Raw genomic sequence first — 24,236 nt, forward strand, 5'->3', positions numbered from 1 at the left:
TAACAGATTTCTGGGTGAGGATGTGATGGTCCATGTGTGCAGCGCCAAACTGGAGACTGTGGTTGGGGGCTAGTTTCATTTCTCTCCCACTATTTGAAAACGAGGTGGTTGGAAAAATAAAAAGGAAAATCGGAGGGAAAGGTCATGCATTAGATTGATTTGGGGGACTCTTTGCTACCATGGCTATAATGACTGTTTAATTATTCCCAGCTCACGTGGCAGTTCAGAAGAGGCTCTGCAGAAGACATGCATCGCTCCAGGGCAAATAACTGACCGGAGATTTATTTCTCACCCTTGGGTTTCCACACACCCCTTCCCAGGCCTCTTGCTGCCCTGAGAGTCAGCAGCAGAGGAAGGCTTTGCCCTCCAGAGCTCCAAACCTCAGCCTTCAAATCCATACCCTGTAGTCAGGGAAGGGGCTGCAGGTACCACAGGTCTCAAGGCAATTCAAGGAGTGTTCATAGCCCTTTCAGGGCACGGTATAAGCAAGGGAAAACATGACTCACACATTTTTTCACTTGCTGTGCTACCCTGGAAGTTCTGACCCATGAGAAGTGTTTCTCACATACAGATTATGGACAGCAGTCTCTGCTTTCCCTGGAGTCTGCCATGGAGGACAGGAATGGGGCATCTCTAAGCAGGGCAGGCAGCTGCTGGGCTTGTGCTCTCTCCCTTGAAGAAGCCATGGGTGAAGGGTCCAGGCTGCTGTCACTGCCACCTTCTAAATGCACAGGAGGAAGCTGGAGGGTCTCTCTTCCCTTTCTGTCCATGATTAATCTGCCACACTGAGGGGCAGGGACACAAATCAGAGGAGGAATGAAAGAGGATAAATCCATGGTATCAGCAGCACCACATTGGCTAGATAATAAACAGACTCCTCTCCTCATAAATTTCTCTCCATTCCCCCATGTTTCCCTGCCATCAACACTGGCCGACCTGGGGCTGGACTTCTCCCAGCCTTTCTGGTGTCCCAGTCGGTGGGAAAAACTGTGGCTCTGCCAGGGAACCTGGGACCCTCTACCTGGGCTGGCATCCTTCACTCCCTACACAGACTGGAGTGCAGCAGGAGCAGCAGGATGGCACAGGGGAGCCCCATCTAAGCTCACTGGGCTTTAGATGATGCATGGAACACCTGAGCCAAATGCGGAGAGGTGATCCATACCAGCCCATGGAGTGGGTAGGAGAATCACTAGGGACACAAGGCATGCTTCAATTTACTTGGTATTTCCACTCTCTATCTCAGTCCCAACAGTGGGGCTTGCTCTCACTGCCCGGACACCACACCATGTCCTCACTCCTCATTTTGGCAGCAGCCAGCTCACCCACTTCACCACAGCCCACACAGGGATGTGACCCTGTTAGCTGCCTCATGGTGACAGGTGGTCCTGGCCCTGCTCAGGGATCACCAAGAAGCTGACACTTCCAGGCAAGTTTAATTTAAATGTGACAGCAGTCAAACTGCTGGAGAAAGCTTCGGGTGATACCACCCTGCTGGAGATGCATCTGTGCCTGAAACTGGACACCCCTGACTCCAGGGCTGAGGTTCCATGCTGAACACCTCTGCCATGGGTGGCATGGGATGTCCCACTGCTGCTGTGGGGCAGGACTTGCTCCCTGAGGGAATCAGGGCAGAACAGGATGAGAACAACCCCTTCTGTGACCCCAGAGCAGCTGCCAAACACCAGCTTGTCCCCACAGCCTGGTTTTGCAGATGAACATCGGCTGCAGGACAATCATGGAAGACTCACACCCAGAAGGAGCATCGAGGAGACATCACAGGTGATAAACTTCTTGACTGAACACCTTGGGGGATGCCAGAGCCTGCTGGGAAACCCCCCGGGAGCACTGGGAGGGCACAGCCAGGGAGAGGGTGCTGCAGGAGAGGTACCCAGTCCCACCTGCAAAGCACATTCAGGCACTTAATAGCACCTGTCCCCAGCATCTCCCCGGCCTGGATTTATGCCTTGAGGGGTCACCTCTGGCGAGACTCTAATAACACGACTTTATTAGCTTTCTTGTTCCTTCTTCAAGATACAGTAGCAAGGGGGGAGGAGGGCAGTGGCCCCTCAGGAAAGAGCGGGGCTCGTACAGATAGGAAGCAGCTGCCCTCGCGATTCCCCTTCTTGGTGACAAGGGGGAGAGGGAGAAAAATGATGCTCCCTCGAAATTTATCATGCACCCAATTACAATGTTAATTGGCAAGTCCCAGAAATCAATTAATTCGCAAATTTTTTTCAATTAAAAATTAAGATAAATCATAAAACGTTATTAAGCAAAGGCCAAACTCCATGAACTTTTTTTTTTTTTTTGTAGGCATCTGGGTTTTTTTTTTATTTAAATAAAAAAAAGAGCTGTGTTGCCAAAGCCCGATGCCCTTGAGTGCCTTTGCTGAAGCGCAGGGGGCTGTCATCAGCAGGACTGGGCTGAAGACAGATAAAAAAATATCGACCAGTCGGACACACTGCTTCTGCTTTATTGATCAGGCGGGAATTTAACTTGCTGTGCATATCCACCGTGTCAGCAAGGGCCACGGGCAAAATTAAAAGTACTTGGCTTGGAGATGTCGCCTTGATACCGGGGGGTGGGGAGAGAGGGAGGGAGGGGGAAGAAGAGGGGGAGAAAGGAAAGAAAGGAAAAGAAGAAGGTGGAAAAAAGAAGAGTGAAAAAGAAGGAAGAAAAGAGACAGGGCTAAGTTGAGGAACAGGAGGTTGCAATGCCTGCTTGCAATCTCACTTGTTGGTCAGGGCTCCTTCCCCTCTCTGGAGAGCCCGCAGGTGTCTACTGCATGCAAGGAAGGGAATCATGTATTCCAACAGAGCGCTGGAAAAAACCGTTCTCACTCAAAAACATCTCTAACCTCTCTCACTGAGAGGCTGGGGACCTGCAGCATTTGCTGCACAAGAAGTCTGGAAAGTACCTGGCCATCAAGTTAAAGTCCTCAGGCATAAATCAAGGAGACCTGAGGTAAGAGCCATGACCCTGATGTGACACACAACAACAGAGCTAATTCGGGTTTTACACACTCTATTTATCCTGCTGGGCCTGGCAGCATGGCCACTCTCCCTTCCCACAGCAGCTGCCCATGCTGGCCCTGGGAAGGTCTCCTCCAAAGGTCCTTTGGGACAACACAGCCCTCAGCCGATGCCAAAGAAATGAAGTGAACGCTTCCCTGGGGCAGTGCAAGGAGCAGCTGTATTTAAACAGAGGGCTCCCTGAGTAGGAGAGGAGTGTGAGCCACAACCCACAACTTGCTCTGGGTCCTTCTCATGACCAGGAGCAACAGAGCAAGCCCCTGTCATTTGGGCACACAGGGCCCACAGCGATGATGTGCTTGCCCACTTGTCCATTAGCAGGAGTCTCCAGTGCAAACTCTGGGGGGTTAGCATGGGATGACTTTAATCAGAAAGACCACGAAGCTCTGGGAAAGCAACCTGTGAAAGATGTGAAATCCAGGATGCATCTCCAGAGGTCTGAAGACATCTCTCAAGAACAGTCAATCTGCCTGGAGTGACCAGTTCATCTCCCAAGGTCCCACAGACTTTTGTGTTTTAGCTACATTGCCAGTTTCCTCCTTATTTCTTATCCCACTGGGCCCAGAGCTGCCTCTGTCCCCTGAGAAGAGCTACTGCTGTGCCCCTCTGCATAAAGAAACCTGGAGCTGAAGCTCCTCAAAGCAGGGTGAGGATGCTCTCTGCAGTGCCAGGAACTGAGGAAGTACTTTCTGCTTTTACTCCAGCTGCAAAGGAAGGGAGGACTGAGAACAGTGAGAAGAAAAGAGCATGTGTGCAAACAAGAGAGAGGAAGCTTCAGAGGGAATCTGAAGGAAGGTTTAAGCCTGGGCAGAGGTGCACTGAATGCTCCTACAGGAGCTGGAGCACCATAATCCCATGGTTGGCTCTTTTCTTCTGACATGAATCAAAGCTGGCTCCAAAAGTCAAGCTAAATCCTCCATCTGGGTACTTCACTTGCTTTGACACAGGCCTTCCCACTGCATCTTACTCTGCCCTCCTTTGCCTGACACTATTTGGTTCTTTGTGACAGCATCTTTGAGGTCACAGAAAACAGCCTGCAGCACTTTCCATTTTCACCAAGGTGCGAGACCCTGGTGCCCTCTGTGCTCCGGGAAATGCTTCGTAATCACAGAAGCAGGAGAGAAATTATTCCTGGACACACAGAAAGGTCATTAGGGGAAATCAGTAGCTCCTGAGATGCTGGATGTGCAGGGATGAGTCCCCACGCCCCCAGCAGAACGGCGAGAAGCAATGAGAGCTGCTAACCCAGGCTGAGAGCAGCCAACAGGTGGGCATAGGCTTTATAACACAAATATGCTCAGATTAATTACTGACTGCAAAGGAAAAAAGGAAGAAAAGTGAATGAGGGGAGAGTTCGCACAGCCATGCGGCATTTTGAGAACATTATCACCCTCACTGCTCCACCCTATGGACCACTCCCCAGCTATATTGATACACTTCATCCATTCTGGGGAGCTGAAATCCCAGCTCTGAAGCATAGGTTTGCTGATGGTAATGCAGGGGAGAATCTGGCAGCTGTCACACCAGAAAATAAAAACACCCCCTGTCAAATATCTTTCTTTTTTTTAAATGAGCATTGCATATTCAAGAACAGACTGTTATGCTATTAAAACCACTGCATCCAAAGGCACATTCCCAACCTTCAAAGTGCTGAACTCAGCAACTGTAATATTTGTAATGTGACTTCCTAAGGTTTTTTAAATGGCCAATAAATGTCTCTTCCCCAAACTCTAGAAAGAATCATTGTGGAGCATCAGCTGAAGCTGGCTCTACAGCTCCTAATTCCTCCTTTACTTCTGTCTTCAAATTCATCTTCCCTCCCACCCCGAACTCAAACCAGAGCCCCAAACTTGCCCTTCTCCACCCACCCTGCTCTCCATCAGCAGTGCTCTGCAGTCACTGCCCAGGGAGAGCAGGCAGGGATTAAGGGTCCCCCTGCCCACTGCCACCTCTGCTCACAGTCTTTACCTGCAGTGACACAAGCAGCAATTCATGAGGGCATGAATGTGTGTGTCCTGAGGGACACCCCTGAGTGCTGCCCTAGAATGCTGTGCCCTCCTGCACTCCCCAGGTAGTTCTGGGCTGGGCAAATGCAGCTGCAGCTGGAGCACCAGATGAAGCTTGGAGCTGGGGCCACTGGCAGCTCCAGAAAGAGTCTCACATTTCAGTGTGCTTTATTGCAAGCCTTTAACACGGATGAGGTGTAAAACAAGTTAATATATATTGAGTGAGGACAGGAGACTCACATCCAGATCAGCTTCTTGCACACAGACCAGGAATATTCATGTATTCTGTGCCAACCAGCCTGGCTGAGGCACAGTACATAGGCATACACAAAAGGCCACTGTTATTATTTCTTATTTTTACCTTGTGTGGCACTTAGCTGCTCAGCTGGGCACCTTTTGCTCTCTGACTGTACAGGCAGAGCAAGGAGAGCATCCCTTCTAACCTGCATCATGAGGCCACTGCCCGCTGGCCTCCCACTCTGCTGCTTTGAGCCTGTGCTCTGCAAAGGTGAGCTACAAGGTAATTTCTCTTTGGAGGAGGAATACCAAGTCTTGCCTGGCAAGAGTTAAACCCCATAAAACCAAGGCTTGTAGTTTTGTTTTCTTTCAATTTATACCCTTCACTTAAAGGGGGGGCGGGTGGGGAGGAAAAGAGGGGGAGAAAAAAGAAAGCCAGGTGACATATTCTAAGAGGGAGCACCGAAAACGTGTTAAGCACTTCAAAATCTCATATATTCAATCGGCCTCTGGCAAGACATCTGCCTAATGTTAGCGCTTAAATATCCTTTTCCATTTTACATGCATTCAAGTCTCATTTGAGCGAAATGAAACGGTATTATTAAAGGGAGATTTTGCACAAATGGCCTGAATTTGACATGTCAAGTTCAATGAGGCTGTTACATATGTAACACCGAGAAGGGCTCGGAGGCTGCCGGCTCTTGAAACAGCGCCAGTGGCTCAGAAATGAAATTTGCATTCAGAGAGCCCTGCTTCGCTGCGTGGAGCTGTGCACAAGGCTCGCTCGGACCCACACAGGGTGGAGGAGCCATGGGGCGAGCACAAGGAAGTCTCTCCCTATGCTTTGGGAGACTGGACACACCAAGAAGGCAGGAGAGCTAGAAACCCAGGTACCTCATCCCCACTCAAGTCTGCTTTTTCAAGGGAAAGCTGGACCCTGCACCAGGGTGGGATCCTCCTGAGTGATGTTCATCACTGGTCCAAGAGCTGGTGTTTGTCCCCTGGACATGCACAAGAGTCCCGAGGCATGGGTGGGTGCTGCCCTGTTGTCAGCATGGCTTCTCCTGCCTCACTGCATGATGCTCCAGCTGGATTGACCTTGAAATGTCCCTGTCTTGAGGCCAGGATGGTCACACCCAGTACCGTGCATTGGGGAAAAAAAGGGCTGTCCCTGTCTTTGGGGGATAGCAAACCCCATTGCCACCAGCTGAGCACAGGGTTCATTGGAGTGGGTGAGTTGCTTGTGGTGATCTGGGACCATGGGGAGCATCCTCCAGGTGGTATGTACAGCTTCCTTGTATCTCAGCCCCAAGACACTCCTGTAGTCACCTGGAGAAATCCCTTTTCCAGGGATCTGAGCAGGCTCCAGTGCCTGCCAAGCCTCCAGTGCTGCAGGCTCAGTGGGCAGAAGGGGATCAGCCTTCCTCACCCCAAGCACAGGAAATGTATGATTTTGTTGCAAATCATTAAGGTTTATTAAAACTTAACACCACAAGCCATGATTGGCTGCATCCTCTTTAAATTAGAAAAAAAAAAGCCCTTGGAAAGCAGCCCCCTGGTTCGCTTCTCCCCATCAGACTGATAAGTAACAGCTGCTCGGCCATTTCGGTAACAAGTCGGTATTGGCAGGGAGCGGCCAGGGCTGCCGGTGCCCGTCACGTTTATAGGCCTACATTTTATTTTTATGTTTATTGGGTTATTTGAGATCATTATTAGTTTCTCTCTTCTCTTGTTGATGTGTTCTTGCTCCTGGCTTCTCCAGGCAGGAAAGGTGAGGGAATGGGAAATGGGGCAACCCACTATATCGAGCTGCCTGCTGGGGCTGGGCAGCGCATGGGAGTTGAACCCCCCCCACCCCACTGCCTGCTAATCCTGCCCACTATTCCTGCTCTTCCTGCTGCTGCTGCTGGCCCCTGCATCGGTTCCCTCCAGGACTGGGAGAGCCCATCCCTGTGCGGAGCTGCTGTGTTACAGATTAGCCTCCATCGCCTGAATCCATCGCCTAGATTGAACGTTATCTATCACACTACGGACGGAGTCGTTATTTAATAATTAATAAAGACCTCTGATTCTTCTTCGCCGCCTGCGTGGCCGAGTGGAGCAGGCCAGGGAAGTGAGGGCAAGCTAGGGAGAGCTGTCTTCTCTCTAACTGCTGCTGTTATTTAAAGGAATAATGCCATTCTTTTTCATTTGTCAGCTGGCCCACAATGGCCCTTGTCATGCTTTATGATTTAGGGTTTCCTTTCCTTTCCCATTAAACGCCACCTTCCCATCACCGCTTCGCGCCAGCCAGCCTCTGCTCCTGGCTTGCAGTTTCAGTTTCACTCTGATATTGGCCCAACTTCTTTGATGGGCTCCTCCGAGCACTAATTGCTTCTGTTCATTTAAACCTGTTCACTAATTTGCAGTGGCCCTTTATTAAGTTGGATGCGGCCCAAATTACACCATAAATTACGCTTGCAAGGGGACTGGGTGTCGTGGGGGATAAATGGGCTGCCTACTTCCCCCTTCCCTGCTTCCCCACTGCCCTATCTTCCAGTGCAGTGTGCAGGGGATGCGGGTCTCAGCCTGAGGGTATGGGTGCCAATTTGGGATATCTCAACCCAGGTCCATTTTGGGAGGTCTCTCTTTCTCTAACTAAAGCTCCCTCCTTCTCTCTCCATCTGCAATGGGTATCACTGAATCAAAGAAGATCCAAGCCAAACAGAGATGGATTCTGCATCCTCCGTGCTGTGCACAGCCACATGCACCCCTCGCCCTGGCACACACATACACACACACACACATACAGATGCTGACACATATGCTGTCCCTCCTCTCTTACCACCTGGTGACGTAACTTTGCTTCTAGTCGGCAGTTTGATTCCTTTCCTCACCTTTTAATGACCGGAGAATTCATTAATAATTGAAATAAACACGCTCTTTCCCAAGGCTGCTGACTTTTATTAAGGCAGGGGCAGGGATCTGCCAACCCTTGGCTGCAGCCATTTCCTAAATAACTGCTAGCAGTTAAAAGGCAATTATTTTTTTTTTTTTTTAAATAGGTGACTTTTTTTGCACTGGGGGTAGCAGAAGGGAGCTGAAGGCAGCTAAGGAGCAATGTGCACCAATGCTGCAGGGCTGCTCCATCACAGGATGTCAGCAACATGAGAGCTGCTGACTGAACACATGTTCCCAGGGAAAGGGATGTCTGTGCCCCCTGGGAGGAATTTCTGCCTGACTTTACCATTGCAGTGAACTCCAGGGAAATGTTTCTGCCCTGCTGGCTAGCACTAGATCTCCAATATCTGGTAGCTGTGGGTACCACCATCTTCTCTGCCGCATGCAGGTGCCACAGTTGACCAGGGATGCTGGTGGACCCCAGGGAGCTGCTTACCTGATGTTCAGCTGGGTGAGCTTCTCCAGCTCCTGTTCCATGTGCTCCTGCAACTCCCCAGGGCGAAGGAGGACCTGGCAGATGGGGCAGATCGGAGCCTGGCTGTCAAACAAAGTTGCTTTCTTTTTGCCTGTGGGAAGGAAAAGAAGGGAAAAAGCTTTAGCTCAGATCAGCTGCCATCAGCGTCGCCTGTGCTCTGCCTTGGTTCCTGTCCTAGCACAGGACTGAAATAGAGGGATTCTCTCATGGTATGGCCCTAATTCTCTCCCCATTCCACAATCCCTGGGGCAGGGATTGGCTCCCTTCTGCAGTGGGACAGCAACTGATACGAGAGCATCCCAACTCTGGCTGTGGGCCCTCCAGTCTTACAGGGAGAGCAGCAACAGCCACATTTTGGCAGTGACCCTGTGCAATCTCAGCTTCTCATTTGCAGTTCAGGTGGTATGATTTGAAGTAGATGGATGACAAAACGCTGCTTACTGTTCCTATTAACTCATTATAAAGAGCCATATTCAGCCTCCTTGACATGCCTGAAGTTGGGTGGGTCAGGATGATCCTCCCCATGAAGGGCAGAGCAAATCTCCATGGGCACACAATGTTGGGAGGCAGAGGAGAACCCATGGCATGAGGCTGTGGATGTGGTAGGGAGAAGGTCTGGATGCTCACCATCAAGATTGCTCACCCTGTCCCAGGGCTGTGCTGGGGCCCCTTACCCTCCCTGCACCACCAGCAATTCCAGACCCCACATTTGCTGGAGCCCTGGGTCCCCTGGGGCTGTATCACCCCTGGGTGAGGTTTGGGGCTGCCTGTGTACCCCAATCCCTAGCTGGGTTGAGTCTCTAGGGCAGATGTGCAAGTGATGCTTTTCCTCACACCCTCCTTTATCCTCGATCCTCTCTGCCACTTCCCTGCCCAGCCACATCTCCCTGGTTCACTCCCTGCTCTGAAGCCAATTTCTTCCAGCTCAGAAACTTTATTGCCCCCTCTGTAAGGAATATACAGCGTCTATTTAACATAAAATAAAACTCTAAAGCAAACAATGAAGTTCCCATAAAAGAGAGAAGCCTGCGGGTCCCCAGGCCCCCTCTCCCAGCTGTACTAGCAGCTCTGCTCATGAGAGGGCGTGCGGAGCCTGGCTCAGATGGCTCTGGCAGGGAGAAACGTGCTTTATAGCTGCCTGTTGTCATCCAACATGAACCCTCCTGCTGGATTATTTATTTATGTATTAGACATGGACCAAATTGGTTAAATCCGAGTGAGAGGCAGTAATGCACAATAAAGCAGCCGGCGCTGGATATGAGAGGGCTGCGTGCAATGTGGCCTTCCAATCAGGAGCCAAAAGGTGCCATTTTATAGTTCCTAATGATGGCGGAGTCCAGTTAAATGAATCCCCATTAAAGGAACAGACCTTCTCAAAGGATGAAACACTGGTGTGAGCAGCTTTACTGGGTCCCTGCTTCTCCCTGTATAAATGCCTGGTGTAGGCATTTAATGAGAGAAAGGTTCTGAAATAAGTTTGAGAGTCACCTTGGCTTGACTTTGCCCTCCAGCAGGACAAAGTGCACATGCCTGGTGGAAGCAGGGCTATCACTGGGTATTACCTGCCCTTTCCTTAAGCATCCCTATATGAGGTGGGAGAAACTGAGGCATGAGGGGCAAGTTGGGTCAGGCCAGTGCTATGGGGCTTTCTCTACATCCCCTGTTTCCCTTTCCACTGGGAACTCTCCCATTTGCAGAGCCAGGAGGAAAACCCTGCTGGTCTCTCCTCTGGACTTGGGCACTCCCAGAGGTTCTCAGGCAGATCCCAGGTGCTTCAGCCCTTATTCCCACCACCCTTCTGCCAGGGAGGATACAGCATGCAGCCTATGCAACTTGGAACGTCTTCCTCTCTTCTCCTTCTCTCACGTTTAAATAACGCCCAGAATCCAGCCCAAACCCAAACACTCAGCTCCTGCTGACCCTTGCGGGAAAGGTCGGCATTTCAGTAATTCCACCTTCCTCTTGGAGCTTTTCCACTTTTGTCTAGTGGGGACCCAAAATAGCCCAGGAGCGTCCCCGACCACCTGCTATTTATAACCCCAACTTCACAGCAAAACAATGGAGCTGTCTGAGTCTCCCTCCCAAAATAAACAGGCAGCCTTTGAGCGGACGGGAAATCCTGCTGGATCCCTGCTGTGGGGTGTACAGATGGATGGGTAAACAGGCTGCCCTCCGCCCTACCGCGCTGCATCCCTGCTCCTGGCCCAGGCCACCGCTGTGGGGCCCACATGTCCCCATCGCCTGCTATCCACAGCTTTGGCTGCTGGGGCTGGGATGCTCTCAGCAGCACCAAAGGGTGGAACAGAGGTTGAGCATCCCCTTGTCTATGCTCTGCAGGGAGCTCAGAGATGTTCATTAGCTGGAGGAGGTGATGGACTGTCCTGGACCACAGAACTGGGACTGGCAGCCTTGGATCAGGATGTATAGTCGGGATCCTCTCCTGGAGACCAGCTGGTACACCAGACTGGTGGGATTTTTAACCCCCTGCACACCCAAGTCCTTGTGCCCTGCTTGTTCTCTGGTACTCTTCCATGGGGTGCATGTTCCTAAGCATAGGCAACTTTGGATTTTGATGGCTGGGGAACCCAGGAGGGATCTCAGGCCATGGGAAGAAGCCTTGTTGTCTTCCATGGCTGTTCCCAACCCCAGCCCAGGTCAGCAGAAGAAATGAGTGGCAGTGGCCTTACCCACCAGCTCCACCAATGATATGGTGACAAATCTATGCCAAGGAAGGATGTGACAGCTGTCACCCTGCATCCCTGTGACAGCCAGGGAAGATCCCTTTGCTCCGGTGGGTGCAGGAGGCTTGTGCTTGCACTGAAACAAGGGCTTTAAGAGGGGCAGGAGAACAGGAACCCAGATATACAGCCAAGTGCCTGACATACAGATCGCAAAGCAGGAGACAGAAGGAGCCCCAGCTCCTGACCCAAGGGGCTGACAACCACGCTTTCACAGGAGCAGGGCTAAGTGCAAGTGACAGGCAGAAAAGAGGGATCTTCTCCCGTGCCAGGAAGACACCTACGCAAGCCTCCCCACATCTGTGGAACCTTCTGCATGCCTGCAGTGCCACAGAGGCTGCTCTTGGGATGCGTCTCCCCAAATCAGCAGCATACACATCTGCAGCATGCCCAGAGCCAGGCACACACCCACGCTGTGGTGTCTTGCTCTGGGCAGCAGTACCCATCTCCATGGTGTAGGATGCTGGGTTGTGAGGACAGGGAGAGGATGGGCATGGCAAGTCCTCAGGCTTTGTTTGCAAACTCCGGGGTGGAGAGAGATGCATACATCCCACCTCTCCTCTCCAGAGTAGGGACATCCTGATATCCCGGAGAAAACAAAGGATGATGCACCATGTGTGTTGCTGGGCCATGCTGGAGCGTAAGTGCTTACCCCTCTGGATGGAGCAGAGGGCATTGATTTGCCCACGGCAAAACAAAGGGCTCATATCCCTGAGCGGGAGGGACCTGCGCCTGCTCCCTGCTTGTCCTTCCCTGCCCTGTGCCAAACCCGCTCCTGGGAGACACTGAATGGCTCTTTTCAGGCTTTTGTTTTTTGGCAGCTGTGTTTTTGTTTTCTTTGCCCCTCTCTCTCCCCTTCACTCTCTGGTTACTCAGTAGGCTCAGCTCCAGTGTTTACCCTCTGCGGCTCTGCCGTGCTTCCCTTGCTGCCGACCCCCCGCTCACCAGTGCCAGAGAGATGAAAAGGCAGAGCCTTGGTGCTCCTGCTGTTTGCACGGTCTCCTGGGCTCCGCGGAAATGTTTAACTCCAAGTGTTGAAACCGAATATTTCCTGCTCTGAGAGCAGAGGGCTCAATGCGCACATGCACCCCTGTGTGGAGGAATTTGTCCACAGCCTCTTTCGGAGGGCATTTGCAAATGGATCCCAGCCCAGCTAGGGACTGGACCAAACCCTCCTGATAACACTGGGGGTGGAGGGCTGGATCCTGCACCCAGTTACACTGATAAGGATCCAAGATAATTCCTCTGAATCCTTTGAGAGAGGTCTGATTCACTGCAAAGCAGCTGGTAATGGGACCTGGTCTCCAGGCTGGGAGCTGGGCTCAGGTTCTGGGGACACAAGCATGATATTGAACAGGCATGGAGCCATGAAGTCATCCCTGCTCTAGCTCTGCACCTGTGCCTTGACAGCACTGGTAGGAGGGTGTGCAGGGTGGGAGTGCGTCACTTGGGTGCTGAGGCAGAGCTTTCCCTCACAAGCAGAATGCAAACTGCTGTTTTGGAGAGCATTTGAGTAAAAAAAAAAAAAAGACCCAGCCCACCAACAGTCATGACAGCACAGGATGTATACAGCCCCTCACCACTACGCAGTGCAGAGTAAACAATGCTCCCAAGTCACTCAATGAGCAAAGGTTACAAGGCATGAGGGCTCACTCTGCACAGAAGCTCAGCAAGTTGCCAAATGAATGAAATAAATTGTTTATAACTACATTGCTCATCTGCCCTGATGGCTTATTTGCATGCTCAGGTGCCTCCCCAGGAACTGCTGCCACGGGTGGCACAGGTGGTGCTGTCCTTCCTTGTGGCCATCTGAAGCTTGCTCCCACGAGAACGGACTCTTCAGTCCCAGCTCCTGACTTCTCCTACCTCAAACTGTTTTCCACTTCTCTGAGTACCAAACCCCCCTCCTTTAAGATGCCTCCCTCCATCTCACCCTCCTATTTCTGCTCTCTCCCTCTTAAACACTCCATCATTTAAACCCAATCAAAGCCAGTTGATCTGAAACTCTTCTGAATAGAAATGACCCCACGCTGGGGCCCCACGGCCCCATGCCCTGCTTCGAGGCCGTGCTGAAACCAGGTGGGTGGTAATGGAAGTGCTGACACAGGCTCCTTGACAGCATCGACACTGCCAGCGCCTGTAATAATCCCTCCCGGCTGCTCTGCAACTCGGTTTCCGCGGCGATTATTTTCCATTCGATGATGGGCTTGCTGTTATTTGTGTACTGATAGCAGGTATCTCGTGTGACAAGCCTCCTTTCCTTCCAGCTCAAAAAACAATAATTCAAAGAAAGCCCCATATTAGCTTGGAAATAGCAAAACACTCACTCTTCTTCTGGCGAGCCTGTGCCGCAACTGATGAGGCTCACAGAGCCCTGGTAGTAAGTGGCAGCCAAGGAGGGGAGATGACAATGGTGGCTCAAGGCAGAAATGGTTCACGTGGCAGTGCAGAGCACCCCAGAATAACAGCAGCGGCAAAAAATATTTGGTAATAAAGTGAGGCAGCAAGAATAATATTGCTCATTGCTCTCCCATCACCCTATTATTTACTGGTGTGGTACCAGCACCATCCCCATGGGGCGGCATACTGCCTTCTGGGCACTGTCTTGGATCCAGCTGGTTGGTACTAAAAGGTATAGAACCCCCAAAACCTGCACTTGAGGTCAAGGCGCCTTCAATTCCATCCATCATGCCCTTCCCATCCCTCAGGCTCCTGCCTGGCTGTGGGATGCAGACCTCAACCTGCTGCCCAGGACTGGGTGCCCTGGTTCTGGCCCCTGCTGCAGCTGCTCTGCACAGGGCAGTGGAGATCCAGGTGCCAGAGACAGTGATGGGCAGTGAGATGACTCCAGGTTTGCATGCTGTGGTTGGGCTCAGTGTCTGGCCAAGATTGCATCCACAGCATGACTTAACTCAGCAAACAGCCCAGAGAGTAGTAAGCACATCCAGACCACTGAAGAATCACCATGCATTGAGCAGACCTCCCCTGGAGCATGTGCCTTTCGGAGGTCTGTGCAGGCAGGAAGGTGGCAGAGGTCTTGAAAAATGGCTTTTCAGGTAAGAAAAGGTTTTTGAAGAATCACTCCTGCATCACAGCGCAAAGATGCTGCAGGGCACCAGCAGAAGATGGACTTGGATTGTGCTTGGCACAGCACAGGGCCACTCCTGCCTTGAATCCGGCAAAGAGAGGCACAGGGATGAGTGACAGCTGGTTTTATACACCTAGGGTGTATAAAACACATAGAGACACAGATGGACAGGGGGACCTCTACAACTTCATGAACAAACTGGGTCACAGAGAAGAACTGTACTCAGACTGCAGGATCCCCACCAGGAGTCTGATAGACAACATTGCTTCCTGCTAAGGTGCCCAGGCTGCCAAGCAGCTTAGAAAAGGCACCTGATTCTCCTGAGAGTAAAAACTACAGAGGGATCTGAGGCAGAAAAGCTTGACAAAATATTGATTTCCTTCCAAAGGGGGAGTTGCTCTTGTAGCTGCCTGTCCAGACAAGCTGGATACTGGAGAGGACTGGTGTAAACTGGTGCAGTGCTGCTGCCATGCAGTTAACCTCTGAGCTGAGGTTGATTCCATGGGTCACTCAATAAAAACATGTGTTTGAACAGCACCCTGGGCTCTTCAGAGGCTGTTGCACATCCTGTTGGGTCCAGCGCCATGTTTCTCATGGCAAGTGGCAGCCCAGCAGCAGGAAAGGTGAGGAACCCCATGTAGCCCTACCCTGGCTCTCCATCTGTGGAGATCATGGCTGCCTGGTGTGGGGCAGTAGAAGATGGATTGAGCTGGGCAATAATTTAAGAAACTGAGTGAGTCTGTACATCCAATCACTTTACAAATCAGGGGAAAGGGAGAGAGGAGGAAAGGGGGGAGAAGTGAAAAGGCCGCGCAGGGAAATGCATCACAATTACTGTCTCAGCTCTAATGAGGAGCCTGTCATGAGGCTGTCATCCTGCGGAAAGCCACCTACTCAGAAAGATTCAATAAAAAAGTAGCAGAGAGATAAAAAAGAGATATATTTCAGCCCTTGCTAATATTCTTTTCATTTGTCCCAGCACAAAATAAGATACTGCACTTAACCGGCTCGGTTAAAATGAAAAGGGGGGGGGCGGGAAGGGAGCAGCATTGATCAATACCACTAAAAGCCGGGAGACACGGTGATGGAGTGCAATTTTTTTGTCTGTGCTGAAGCATAGCAGAGGCCCGGGTGGGGTAATTTATGATTCGTACGCATGCCGGCTAACTAGAGGCTGACAAGACAATGAATCCTCGATGAGAGGGACGCAGGCCGCCGCGAGAGCTGGAAAGGGAGAGCGTGACAAGGACCTGGAAGGTAGAGGGGAAGAAGAGGACTGGGACAGGCTGGGATCCCATCTCCCCATGGTGCTGCTCAGCGTGGGCATGCAGAACTGAGCAGAAACACTTCCCTGGGTTTTGCAAGAAGGAAGTAGAGAAACGCTGAGAGCAAGCCAAGGAAGGTGTTACACTGCCTCCATCCCTGCCCTCCTCTCTCACAGCTTCCAGCTGGGCAGGCTGCCCATGCAGGCTTCCCCCTAGGAAGCACTACAGTGCCCAGCCACACCCTTCACCGGGCTGGAGACTGACCAAACAGGGTCAGCAGGGATGAAGGACAGAGATGATCCCTTCTCCGTTCCAGATTCTCTGATGGGTGCTAGTATGAGTCTGGAAAAGCTCAGGACCACAGAGTTGGATCTTCTCACTGCCATCCATCCTCTGCTCTGGAAATGAAACTGGGGTCTCCTCCAACCCACGGATTTGTCTCCCAAACATAGAAGTCCTGGGGAGCAGCTGAGTCTCCCCAGCATCAGTGAGGTCCCTGACTTCATTAACATGGCATGGCAGAAGACACTGCTGAGGGAATCCTACAGCTCTGTCCTGCCATCCTGGGGGATCTCCTGGGGCATGATGCACCCCCTTCTCCCCCATCCTTGAGCTGCCCTACATCCCATGGGTCTTGTCATGCCATGAACTCAAGACTGGCCAGGCTGTGGACAAACCACTCAGAGCCAGTGGAACACACAGATCATGCCTGCAGTTCTGCAGACTCTGTGGTACATGGCTAGTCCTTCCTCAGTGGGACTCTCGAAATGAGGCACTGGGACACAGCACACTTCCCAGCACATAGGCAACCAGGCAGAAGACTCCAGGGCTCTCTCAGCTCCTGTGCCATCAATGCATCATGGCTGGACAGTGTAAGGGGAATGATTCTGCCTCCTCACCATCCCTCCTCCTCCTCCGCCTCAGCCACCTGGAATGCTTGGGGCTGTGTACCTAGGGCTGGCAGCTGGGCAACATTCACCATTGTGCCTGGCCTCTGGCCCTGTTTGCTGTTACATGGGCCACTTCTTGTCCCTAGTTGAACCAGCTGCCCAACCTGGACTTTCTGCTGGCCTGGTGGGAGAGGGTAGAGAGAAGGAGCTGTGTAGCTGCATTGCCAAAGTGTGCCTTAACTATCCATGCTCTGCATCAGCTCACAGGATGGAAAGACCTGGAGCAAAGTACCCTCATTAAATGCCAAAAAATAATGGCAGTGGGAATTAGAAAAGGTGGGAGTTTCACAGAAATATCCTCATGTCTGGCTGGGAGACTGTACAAAAGATGGGGTCTGAGGTCTAGACAAATTTTGGGCCTGTTTTGGGCCTTGATTGCTTCACCCATAGCAGAAACAGGGTTGCAGTTGAGAGTGGGAGTGACTGCACAGGGACTGGGGGAAACCTGCAGGGGTTTTTCACCCCGGCCTCATTCCACCACCACATCCAGCTTCCTGTAAAACTTGCAGGATGATCCTGCACCAGACTGCAGCTGCTCAGCTGTCTCAGCCCCATCTGCCTACTACTCTGAGTCCTCAGCGAAGGACCTTACTGCATCCTGAGAGACAGAATCAGCCTGGAAATGGGTCTTTGCCTTCACCACTGGCAGTGAAACAAGAGCCTAGGGACTACCTCACTGCCAAATGTGGTCCCCCCAGAGGCCAGTGAGGTGCTCCAAGAGGGTCTCCAGCCTCATCTGGCCCTGCAGAAGAGACTCAGAAGACACATGCTGCTCCCATGCCCTTGACTTGGAGGGCAGCCTGTTAAGTTGGTGATATACTGATATGCCTATAATTCGAAGGGGTGATGGGGTAGAGTCTTTCCCTGCCTCCCACCCACTCCCTCCCCGCCACGTTCCAGCTCCTCTCCTCTCCTCCCTTGGGGATATGTGGGGCACATATCGAAAACACAGATATTGAACTGTCAAAACTATTTCCTACAAGAAAATAGATTCATCAGCTTGCAGCACACAGGGTCATTGCCACATTTTCCCCTCGCGCCAGCACCTGCACATGCCGGCGCATACTCAATGCCTCTTCGCAGCACCGGCACTTTAGCTTGTAGCTCAGGGCCCTTAAGTGACTTTGAGAAATGGATAATCGATTATAATTCCACGGGCCTCTCTGCAGATTTATCCGGAGAATGTATAAAAGCCAGGGATTGGGAGAAGCGGGTCCTTCTGGCCAACACGTCAATTGCCTGCGCTTTTCGTGCCCAGCTCGGAAAATCGCATCCCAAGCACGACTCTGTTTAATCCATCAGTACACAATCAATGCACTCTGTAATCAACTCTTGATCACTTAATTTTACACATGTTGGCTGAATCCCTTTGTTTAATCACTAGATCAGGCCGCCTTGTTGCACTGCCCCCTCCCTGCTTAACCCTCCCTGACCCTCATCCCCTGTCGTCGGCACTACCAAATGCAGCCCAGAGCCTTCATTTCACCTTGAGGAAGAGCTCCCATGAATTTAGAGAGTCATGAGATGGCAGAAAGGGAAACAGAAGGAGTGAAAAATAACACTGGAGAGTAAGAAAATATTTTCCCTTCTGTGTCTTCCAAGAGCTCGTCCTGGCCTTTTCCATCCATGTAACAGAAACCACTGCTGGGATTTAAAGGGGGCTGGATGTTGGGATATGTGCATTGAAGACCTGTAACATCCCAGCTCCCTGGGCACATTCAGGTGTCACTGGGCAGATGCACCAAGCACACGATGGGCGCTAATCATACAGCTGCATCTGTCCCCTCAGCATCCTCCCCACCCCCTGATTATTTTGACTCTTTTAGCAGCCAACGCCATTATGAGCAACAGTTCTTGATCTTTCCCTCCCAGAGGCATCCTTGGGAGCATTGCTCCCATCTCACCAGGGTTCATCTCCCTTTTTATGGCAAGAGCATGACCCTCGGGCTGTGAATGCATGTAAACACAGCTATTTGGCATTTTTAGCATGATTTGTGTCACTAGCCTGATGCCATCTCACCCTTCACATGTATTCTGCCAGCATGCCAGGGTCAGTGTCTGGGGGATGCTCGTAGGTGGAGATGTCTGACTGCCCCACAGTGAAATACACAGGGATTTTGCAAGAAGATTTTGTTGCACTTTAATTGTGTGATGAGAGCTTGGAAGCTCCAAGGTAGGGGGACCACAGACTTGCAGTCCAAATAGAGACCATTTTGACTGGCCAGGTAGGTCACACAGCACATTCCTCCTACCCGAGCAGCACAGCGGTCATTCCTAACGCAGCTAAATCCTCCTTTTTAAAGAGGCCTTGACGCCGCCTCTGATTTGGCACGTGGAGTAACTGCTGCTCATTCCTGCAAGAATAAACGAAGGGATATGCTTGAACAAGAGGGATCTGGAAGCACAATTGCCAGGGGAACGTGCACATGTTAGCTTTGTACAGGAAACTCGCACAAAACTGCGTGTTGACACCAAGAGGCCAGTTATAGGACGAAGCAGGCACGGATGTTTAAAGAGAATTCCAGTTGCTATCCTATAGCAAATAGTCTTCAAAGAGCCCCTGGAGCTCTTGGCTTCTCAGCATGGAAAGAGAAGCTTGTGCAAGATGAAACGCAAATAAATAGTTTACCATAGAAAAGATATCCAAGGCAAAGAGTGAGATGCAAGTTTTAGATCTCACATTAGCCAGCTGGGGTTTTATTGGTCCCCAAGCAAAAGCTGTAAATAAAATACAAACCTAACCTGCATATTGTCAAGCTACATTTAAAAAAAGCCCACAACTTAATTGCACTCAAGAGCACCAAGGGGCAAAGTTGTGCACGGTGCATCACAAGGCAGCCCACAGAGCTGTTTAGTAAAGTGTAAATCCAAGAGCTGAACAAGTGGGGCCTTTTACCTTGGGATCTGCCAGCAGGCAAAGATTACTCTGCCTTTGCTAACATAGCTCATTCTGCTCCATAAACTCTTGGAAATAGATTTGTAAGGAAAAGGAGCACAAAATGCCCTCTCCTTTGCTCACACTGACATTGGTGGCAAGGAGGAAAGATGGGTGGTGAGTCAGATGTTAAGACCCCATCTCTTTTCCAGCCTCCTGTCTGGCCACAGGCAACAAAGATAATGTTGGATTTTAGGGAGGCACAGGCAGGTGAGAAGCTGCCTGCCAATTGGAGTAAGCCAGCAGGGAATGGGTGAGCATCTGCCCCTCTTGTTCTGACTGCTGAGGTTTCCCAGGGACGCCTGTGCCAGCCTCTGCAGTGCTCTTGGGGAGCTCCACAGCAAGGACAGGTCTTCACTCCACATCAGGTTCTCACCCCTCCTATGCAGAGCTTAGCTGCTCTTTTCATCCACATTTTCTTTCCACTGCGTTCATTCTTTAAACTGTAATACAACCTGATATGTTGATAATATCAAAACTAGCCCACCTGGCTCACTTTAAGGAACCACTTATCCCAGCAGATCCGTGCTTGGGATCTGGTCTGGGCTTCACCTGACTACCGTCTGCAGGGCTTTTTCCCCAGGGTCTGCACTTGTTCAAGTCACTGACTTCCATGGAAATAGAGAAATCCAGACCAGGTCATTCTTCCCCCAGAGTACCTGGCGGACCCTCTGAATCCCTGGCCAGGGGCTACTCTCCTTCCTCATCACCTGGCACAACACACAGTGTGTGGGTTGGGGTTCTGCTGTGCAGGAGCAAGGCAGGATTAGGCCTCATGTGCACATCACAAGCAATCAGGGATGATGCCCTGCCTGGAGAGCTGAGTACCCCAGTGGAGCATGCAGGATGGGAAGCTAGGCAGAGACGAGATACGCCCAGGCTGGAAGAAGGTATCATCCAAGCTGAGGATGTGTTTGCAAATCCTGGCCCAGCAGCAGTGATTCCTCTAGGAAGAGTAGGAAAGACCTTGCTGCAAACCATTGTGGAGGAGAAGGAGAACAGAGATGGAGGAAAGCCTCCCCCACTCTCACCCACATGCCGACATAGGCGATAACAGTGTCACATCCCTTCCACTGTTTTCAGGTGGAGGGAGGGAAATGAGGAAAAAAACCCCAAAACAACCTGCCAAGGACTAATTAATATTTAATTTACTGCAAAATGTACTTATTATTCCCAAGTAATTGGCCGACTGCACAGCTGTGACCACTAATGAATAGAGGGGGGGCAAGATGCAGGGACAGGAGGCGGGAGGGGGGAGCACAGGGGTGGTGGTGTCTTTGATCAGACCCCGCTGCCTGCCTTTTAATGTGCATAATAAGAAAACTTAAACAGCTTTGATTTTTTTTTCAAGATCTAAAAATGGCTGTGATGCCACTAATGGATTGCGTTTAGCTTACTGCACTGTAATCGCCCTATTATCGCTGCAACTTTAACGAGGGGGGAAAAAAAGGACTTTGGAAGATGGCATTTGCAAATAGGTTGTTGAATAACACTGCTGCTAAACACAGAGAACACGGGCGAGTCCTGCTTATTGTGATTCTAGCATAGATTCCCAATACCTGAGGCACTCAGCATCCCTGTCTCTATTGCCGCTTTTCGCTCTGTGATTGAACTATTGGCTCATTTAACTCTAAGGAGGGGAAATATTTTTTTACCTGCTAATAGAAGAGTGGCTCAGTTGTGGCCCAGCGCAGATTTTTAGATCAGTTTTTCTTGATGGCTTATTCTGTGGAGAGAGTTAATTTCACCCCAGTGCAGAGTACTTAAGTGGGATTTAAGTGGCATGGGAGTCTTTTGCTGACCCCTTAGCACAAGGTGAAATCTGCCCTAAGAGCCTTCCCTCCCCAGGGAGAGATGCTCAGCACAAAGTGGGGACACATCCTGATGCTTTGGCCTCTTAATCTGCTGCTGGGATCTGATGTTTCACATGCAGTCCTGACCTGCACAGGCACAGCTTTTAGGCACAGGGACAACCTCATCCCCATCCCCTGGGCTGTCTCGACTGATGCACAAGAAAATGCATCTTTGCTAGGTTGAGGGGATGTGGAGAAGCATAGGAAAGGGATTTAAAGTCCTGGTTTCTTGTTCTGAGTCCTGACCTGCTCAGACCCTTGCTGTTCCCTGCCATGATGACCAGTCACTGGAGCCATCACTTATTCCCCAGGAGGCCAGGAAGACCAGGGCTGCCTTCCCCTTGCCCTGAGCCTCACCCCTCCTCTCCTCCACTGCATCCCCCATTCCAATTAAAGGCCTGGCAGTGGGTCCAAAGGCTCCCTCAGCTTTACAATAGCACCGAGACCCAGGCCAAGTTCCCATCCTGCTTCCACGGGTGTAAATCCAAAGCAGCATCATGGACTTCAAGAGCACAAAAGCCAGATCAGCACTTGGCACCTCCACTCCTCTCAACATCCAAGTCTGTGGAGCGGCAGGCCGGGAGACATTCCGTCACAGCCGCCCACCGCTCCGGCCCGTGGCTGCCTCTTCCCTCCAGCTAAAGCAAACAGCTCCTCAGACACCAGCCTGGGGAGGCTGTGCTGTGGCAGGCGGCCATGGCACACAGCAACACGGAGAGGAGAGAACCCTGAGGCTAAAAAGGAGATGGAGCACATGCACTCTGCCATCCAGCGGCTGGAGGGAGTTCAAGGAAGGGTGGTGGGAAGGATCAGGGGGTTGGCAGAGCCACACCTGCAGCTTGAGGAGTGATGGCATTTACCTGTTCTGTGCTGATTAACGTGTAGATGCACAGAGAAAAGTCAGGTTTGAGCTTGGGAAATGCATCTCCATGGGTCATTGTCCTGGTTTCAGCTAGGGTAAAGTTAATTTGTTCTCTTTTAGCTGTTAAACTGCTGTGGTTTTGATTTGGAATGAGAATGGTTTTGATAACACACTTTGATGGTTTGTTTTTTTGTTAAGCCATGTTTATTTTAAAGCAAAGACTATTTTTTCCTTGTCTTATGCTCTGCCAGTAAGGGTGTACACAAAAGAAACTGGGAGGGTGCATAGCTGGAACAGGTGACTTGAACTGACCAAAGCTATATTCCACACCATAGAATGTCATGCCCAGTATATAAACTGGGGGGAGTTACGTGGAAGTGTGGCCAGTCTGGATTTGGGAAGAGGGGTCTGGCATTGGTCAGTGGGTGGTTAGCAACTGCATTGTGTATCACCTGTTTTTTTCCTTTTTTATTATCATTATCATTTACCATTATTATTGCATTTTACTTTATTTTCAATTATTGAACTGTTCTTATCTCAAAATACAAGTTTTACTTTGATTCTCCCCCCTCAATCCACCAGGGTGGCAGAGGAAGAGTGGTGTGTGGTGTTTTGTCTCCAGCTGGGCTTAAAACCATGTCAGTCATGCAGCCCCTCTGATGGAAACATGTTGCATATTGCTGCTCACAGGAGCCTAAAAAAAAGGTTAAGCAGGGCAAAAGGAAATGCACACAGAGCACATGCTCCCTACCTGCACAAGGGCAGGATCCTGGTGTCAAACTCCTCAGGAAGCTGCACACAAGGATGGGCTGGAAGGGCAACCATCACCCCTGGGTGACCACCACAGGCAGAATCAACCTGCCATGCAATGCAGTCCCAGCTAATACCCCAAACAACCACGTTTGGCTTGAAAGCAAGTCCAGCACTACTTTTTGACTACACACTGTGCATTATCCCCACAGTAAAACTGTAATGGCAGAAGAAAACTACATGCTAACCTAATAAATAGTAACAGGCCCCCTCGGAGGTGTTAGAGGGGAGCGTGTCAGCACTGAGCCAGTCACACTGGCACCAAGGGAGCCACAACCAGAGGACACTGTGGGCTGCAAGGCGAGGAGTGGTCTGGGTGCAGTGGGATTGGCAGCAAAGCTGCCTTTCCTGCTTGCATGGCTCCTCTCAGAGAGGGAAATTCTGACCAAGATGCCAGGTCTGAGTGTCAGTACTGCACTAACCCCATCCCTGCTCCATAAGCCTTGTGCCTTTGTGGATGCTGAGCTGCAGAGGTAATGCCTCTCTTCCCAAACTCTCCATCCCCATCTGAGCCTGAAGCCAAGCAGCTTTTTCTGTGTCTTTCTCTTGAGCTCCCCCACTCCTTCCCTCTCCCTTCTGCACTCTTGTGCTGGCCGAACCAAGAAGCAGACACTGCTTGAAAATCCTCCCCAAAACCACATTTCTGCCTTGCTCCCAACTGGCAGATCTTGCAAAAGAAAAACTGCCACCAGAACTTCAAGGGGAAAAGCAATTTTGGTTGGGTTGTTGGCAGGCTGATCTGGTGTTGGCCTTGCACTGTTGAATTTTCCTTGCTGGATGCTGTGTCTCCAGCATCAAGAAGGAGCTGGCTGTCAACCCATAGAGTTTTATTTTGGATTTTATTAGACCTGATCAGAGAGGCGCTTTTTTTTCTGGTTGTACCTCAAGGCGGCACTCAGACACCCCTCAGCATCTGCCAAAATAATAATTAACATATATTTGGTTCGTGCCTTGTGTGTGAGGAGGCTGATGTTTTGTAACCATGAGTGGCCACTGGGAAGTAGGTCAGCACTACCCCTATTTCCCAAAAAAACTGCTGCACGGA

The 24,236-nt window shown here is 50.9% G+C and overlaps 1 protein-coding gene across 4 annotated transcripts in view; it reads right to left on the reverse strand.

The window, feature by feature from the left end:
- RNF220 (ring finger protein 220) overlaps nt 1-24,236 on the reverse strand; it is a 218,107-nt gene that overhangs the window by 74,689 nt on the left and 119,182 nt on the right. For all 4 annotated transcript variants that reach the window (XM_085067768.1, XM_085067770.1, XM_085067769.1 and 1 more), the window contains one exon: nt 8,652-8,781. In XM_085067768.1, the coding sequence (XP_084923894.1) occupies nt 8,652-8,781 (130 nt within the window). The remainder of the gene's footprint in view (nt 1-8,651; nt 8,782-24,236) is intronic.

This window comes from Lichenostomus cassidix, chromosome 8, assembly GCF_008360975.1.
Source record: "Lichenostomus cassidix isolate B80296 chromosome 8, HeHo_3.0, whole genome shotgun sequence".
Lineage (NCBI taxonomy): Eukaryota > Metazoa > Chordata > Aves > Passeriformes > Meliphagidae > Lichenostomus > Lichenostomus cassidix.